General features: G+C 35.7%; 1 protein-coding gene across 1 annotated transcript; it reads left to right on the plus strand.

The window, feature by feature from the left end:
• The first annotated feature begins 252 nt into the window (after positions 1-252).
• LOC120342263 (synergin gamma-like) lies at positions 253-5,114 on the plus strand. The gene has a single exon (XM_039411025.2). The coding sequence runs from the start codon at positions 343-345 to the stop codon at positions 3,406-3,408; it is 3,066 nt and encodes a 1,021-aa protein (XP_039266959.2). The 5' UTR covers positions 253-342; the 3' UTR covers positions 3,409-5,114.
• The last annotated feature ends 1,080 nt before the right edge of the window (positions 5,115-6,194 follow it).

Below are 6,194 nucleotides of genomic sequence, written 5' to 3' on the forward strand. Positions count from 1 at the left end.
TACGAAACTACATGAGACCCGCCATATTTTTTGTGCTATCAAGACAGCCACTAAATATCATAACAGAGTTTTGAGTTATACTTACCGTATAGTCTCTCTGGTGGTAAATCGATTTCAAGTCATTTAGCTGTTTACCTTAAGCTACGGTACCGGTACCGTAATCTTTAAAATGGACGATTTAAACGAAATTAGTACCCATGAATATTTCACGTTCCTCCTATATAAGCCAAAGCATTTTAACTAATCCAATGGTATTTTTACTCGTTTATATTCTTTTTAGATTTGAGTAATGTAGTCCTATTAGCCTTGAATTAACACAGTGAACCTATATTTTGAGATACAATGGCATCGATTGGCAACAGAGCTAGGCAAAATGGAAGTGCTAAAGATCTGGATGCAAAAATAAAGGAGTCATTCAACATTTCGGGATCAACGCAAAAAGCTTCCTTCAAGTTTCAAGAGCCTGCACGTCGCACTGGGAAAAGGCCACAACACACAGTATATAAACCAAGTTCAACTTCAGCAGATTGGAACAGCCTGGCTTTGAAAACAGATGATTTCATTACTCCAGTACACCAATACAATACGAGACCATTAACAATGCAACACGGTGTAACTAATTTTCAGCAACAACCAAACTATTTGATGGCCATGAACCCATTAACAGGACAGGCTAGTCAAAATCAAATGCCACATAATGCTCACTATCAAAATCAAATGCCGCATAATGCTCAGCAGCAATGGGGGCCAAATGTTCAGTCAAGTGCTGGTTTTACACATGGAAACTTCGATTCGTCATTTGAACATTTTAAACATCAACCTAATACTAATTCCCATTCATTGTATTATAATATGCCAGGCTGTATGGAGCCATCAAATGAAACTAGATTGACCAACCAACAAGTTGATACTGGTAACACTCCAGGTGTAAAAGCAAACTCATACTTTGGTCAGTTGCCATCTTGGATGATTAATCCACATGAAATTCCGATTGTTTACAAGGAAGTAATCAAGTTATGTGCATTGCCAAACAACTATGCTGATACAGCCAAACTGTATCCAATTTTTGTCAGTTCACAACTACCACAAGATGTTCTTGGTCATATATGGTCTGCTGCTAACAAGACCACCCCCGGTCAACTTACTTTTTCTGAAGTATATATAGCACTGGCTCTCATAGGGCTCGCACAAATAGGTGAAATGAATCTTTCGGTTGATTTTGTGAAGAAACTGAAGTCAGCACCTATACCAGCACTTCAGTGCATGCAAAAGGATGTTAGAGCATTTGTTGCGCCAACTATTGCTCCGAATACACCAATTGTCAGTAATAACATTGCTGATGACGATTTCGCCGATTTCCAATCTGTTCCCCATGTTCCGGTATCCAAAAATCATTCATCATCCTCTTGGGGGAATAAATCATCAGACTTAACAGATGAAAGCTTCCAAGATGAAAGCTTCCAAGATTTTCAATCTTTCACCCCAAGCATTACAAATACAAACTCTATGATGACTCTTGATGATTCTAATAAACTTTCAGGAACGTTTACCGGTCAAAACAATGCAGAGGTGAAAGAACCGAATCTTAGTTCAAGCATTTTATTTGCAACTTTGCCCACTCCTCCAAAAAATACCAAAATTTTGAATACAACAAACTCAAAACCTATTTTCGAAAATTTTAGTGTGGTTCCTCCTATTATTCCGACTGGGAATGTGGCTGAAAATTCTGGCAAAATTAAACCGCTATCACTTTTTGGTGACACTGTTGTAAAGCCCCTGGAAGATAGTACTAGTAAGTCTACTGGATCTTTGCGATCTGAAACACTTTTAGACAACTCTAAATTTACCATACCATTCCCTTCTAAGACCTCTGTTGGTGATAGCCAAAAGAATGATTCTGCTGGTGACAAATATTCCGCACTTCGTGATTTGACATCCATATCATTTTCTGATGCAAAAACGTCTGAGGAATCAGATACAAATTTTGATTTGATAGGCCCAGAGCCAGTAGCAACAGGATCAACATTATTCCCAATTGCTAACGAACCAGAAGTGAAGGAAAAGCCATCCACACCAGTTAAGGAACAAAATCAATTTGAAAATGAACAAAATTTATTTGAGAATTTTTCGAACTTTACTCAAACTCCCCCCATAATGACCTCTTGCGAACCAGCAGCCACCGATGATGGTTTGTATAGTCTTGATGAACCCATTTCACCTTTGTCTGAGAGAAGAAACAGGAATGATATTAAGCCAATACCAATGTCACCACCTAAATCTCAACGTTTCGTTATTCCAAAACGTATTTCAGAAGCTGATAGTGATGACTTTGGCGAGTTTTCTTCGGGGCCACCTCCAATTGACGACCTTGATATTGGAGAGTCTGACATGTACCACAATGGAAACTCTTCCTTGGTTGACTTTGATGCTTTTGACGACTTTGAGAGTGCTCAAGAAACAAAGAAGACCAAGGACAGAGAAATAAAGGGAAAACATGATGGCACAGCTTTCAGTGAAATTCTTGTCGGCCAATCAAGCACAGAAAAATTTACAGCTTCAAATACCACAGTTGATGGTGCTTCAAATGACGATACAAAAAATACTGTGAGTGAAGGGGTTTGGAGTGAATCTATTAGCGATTTTAGTGAATATAAAGTAGATGATACAAGCATTCAATCGATTGCTGAGTCCAACAACGACACAGTAAAAAAAAAGAAAATGAACACAACTGATGTGAATAATATATCAGGTTGTATAACCCGACCAGAGCTATCAGTAGAAATGAATGAAGGTACTGTTGAAGTTCACCAGTCTATAGAAGAGCCAAAGTGGGATAGAGGATATGAAGAACTGAGAGCCATTGTTGAAAGTTCAGTTCGTTTAAAACCAATGGAAATATATGCAGATCATTGGGGAAGATGCTTGGTCATATGCAAAGACATTATTGCTTCCACCAGTAACATTTTTGCTGCTCTTAACAGCCCTCTTGTGTGCCTTGAAATCGTGAATTCCACTCGGGGTAAAGATTTTATTTCATGCACGAGTGAGGTATATGGCGTTGCTAGACGAATTCGGAAAGGAATGGAAAGTGTTGGACTTGAAAATGAGGATCTTGAAATGACATTAAAAGATATTGAAATATCATGGAATAATCTTTTAGGGTTTTGCCCATACACTCCATCTGTACATAAAACACCTGAGCATTGCTGCACACCTTCAGGGAAAAACTCAATTGATGTAAACGGTGCAGATGGATCATCTGCGTGTGGGTTATGCCTATTAAGTACTAGTGGTGAGTGGCCAGTTGGTTTGGAATGTGGTGGAAAACTGTATCATGCACCTTGTGCTAATTTATGGTTAAATCAGGTTACTCCTATTTTACCACGTTTACAAGTGCCCACTGTGTAGTTCTCCGGCTCATAACGATGGTGGATAATCATTTTTGTCAGCTAATCATCGTTCAGAGTGCATCATTTTTTTTTTATATAAATTAAATACTTGTGAAATAAGCAAATATCAATCTCTGTTTCTACTATCTACTCTATCGCTCAATATCTAATAGTATACACAATGAAATAAATCTCTTTGATAAAAAGAACTTGCAGGACTGGCTTGTTTCCAAACCTAATTTACTAGTGCTTGTTCATGAAAATATTCATCAAATGATTTTTATAGTTTTTTGGTGAGAAATAGTGTGCTGTCGATTTCGTCAAAGTTAATCTGTGTCTTATGTTTTCTCAACTGTGTTATATTTGTATGCTTCTCAAACTCATGTAGTGAAGTTAGATTTTTTAATAACAGGATATTGTAACAGAAGATACCGTAGGTATTTATATAACTGCCCGCAATGATTTAGAGTTCAAAATCTATCTAGATTTTAGTTATATGTAATGTTGTAAATTCCAGTGTTAAAATTATTATTCGCAAATTTAGTGCTGGTACATAGGATTGATTTTCTTTTATAAATTCGTCATAAGGTAGTAGTTTAAATTTGAATGTCTGAAGTTAGAGATATACATACATACATAACAAGTAATAAGAAGTAATAAAGTCTATATGGAATAAATGCAACATAGAACATTTGCCTATTTCACTTCACTTGCAATCCAATTTACATTTAAATAGGTAGAAAATGTTGTGATATTTGATTATCTGCATCTCAAGTGGTTTGCATGGTTTATATATCAACTTTACCTGATCATTTCTAATAATTGTACTAATGACTATGATATATCTGGTGCCATTGTGTAGGCAATTAATGATCTGACAAAAATCCATCCTACAATATTTGAGAATAATATAATCTAAATCAGATATTTTTGTGTGTGCTTAGAAATTTCATAATATTTCTGCAATTTTCTAACTCTATATAGTATATTTCTTGGTCTAAAATAATATCCCCATAACCGTTCTTCAGTGTTTAGCTGGTGTTAGATGGCAAGCAAAATACGATATCACCAAACCCAAATATCTCTTTGATAAATTTAATTAGGTATATGTTGGCTGCTATGTTATATATATAAAAAAATATATATTTACCATTAAATGCAACGGTTAATTACATTCAAATAAGGTGCCAGGACTCTCCTTGTGGACCACGTTCCCCCTATTGAAACAGTCTTGATTGACAATTTTAACTGCGTTAATTGCAAATGTGGTATCGCATATAACTTTTATTTTATGTTCCAACTTTTTCTCTATTTTATTTTTATCCATCTTGTGCTTCCATGTATTCGAGGTATGTGTGGAAGTTTTGTTGATTTTGAACCACCAATCAGATCAAAGCTTCAGCACTGAGCTAACTAGGTCAGTTTGTCAGATGGGCATTGTTACTTTGTTTCATACTCAACCGAGAAGTGATAACTATGAGCAATTAGAAGTCTATGTGACTAAGACTTCTGAGATATAACCCACAAAAACTTGGTAAATATTTTGATGGCAGGTTCTGTTTTTGTTTTATGAACAATTGCAAATATGTTAGTGCAATTTGTTACCTCTGATTGTTATCACCCATTCACCATGCTCAATCTTTTCATTAATATTTGTTTGGCCGTGTGCTTCTTATGAAATGTATAGTGCAATATATTATAAATAAAGTAAAATGTTCAAAGAAACCATTTTAAATGCATTTTGTCTCAGCGGGATATCGAGTAAACTGTTTTTATTATTTTGTAAACCACCGGTGTTTACAAATCGGATGACTCATTTAGTGCAGTAGAGTGACACAGTTTTTGTGATTCCCAAAGGAATAACGTCATCGCATTCAATAATCTTATTGTTTTTCGTCGAGGAAAGGCATGACACAATGGCATCTGTAATCCGTGCCGATTATTCCGCCGATGGGTGTTTGTGATGGCCATGATTGGATTCTTACACGGAGCCTTCTTCGTAGTAAAGATGTGATTGTTAGTAAGGGTATTTTATTCGTTATATAAAACCCCTCGCTTTATTTGTTCCCTGAAGAATAAATATGAAATCATGTTTTATGATGGATGTTTAATTATCGCTAATACCGTGCTTGCCAAGTCTTCGTCTCACAGTTTCGATTCAAGTATATGAAGTATTAACAATAATTTATTTTGCCGCGAAAACGGCATCAGCTTGCTGTGAAAACTTGCCTGCGTTATATTTACCGTTTGAAAGGTTAAAAAATTAAATAAGACGATTAGCTGAATTCGAAAAAAAAACTCCCCCTCCAATCTTGAAAACAAAATAAGCTAATTCAAAATAATTGAACAGCTTTTATCGCCATAATGGCCATTTACTGTAATGAATTTCGAAAAGATATGATAATATAGATATGCACCTATAATTTACCTAAGCAACAAAGGATATAAGAATTATAATATTTTTTACTACTTCGAATCTCTTTCATCGTAGAACCGTTAATTTGAAATTGGTCCATGCTCCCCTTCTTATACGTATCTTGCTTGTGAGAGTGAAACAAAAATTTCGTATTTCCCGCAATTTACAAAAAAAATTATAATACAGTAATTTTTACTCCGTGAAAACCCTACTGTTAGGTCATAATGAATTCTTTGCGATGTCATTGCCCAAAGAGGGGCGGGTCGGCAACCTGCCCGCGACTCTTCACTGAATTATAGTAACAAAACAGCTGTTTTGACGATCATATTCTTTACGTAACAGACTTTATTGCTGAGACGCACGTGTAGACTAAATGATATTAGAACCTA

Source organism: Styela clava, chromosome 3, assembly GCF_964204865.1.
Source record: "Styela clava chromosome 3, kaStyClav1.hap1.2, whole genome shotgun sequence".
Taxonomy (NCBI): Eukaryota; Metazoa; Chordata; class Ascidiacea; order Stolidobranchia; family Styelidae; genus Styela; species Styela clava.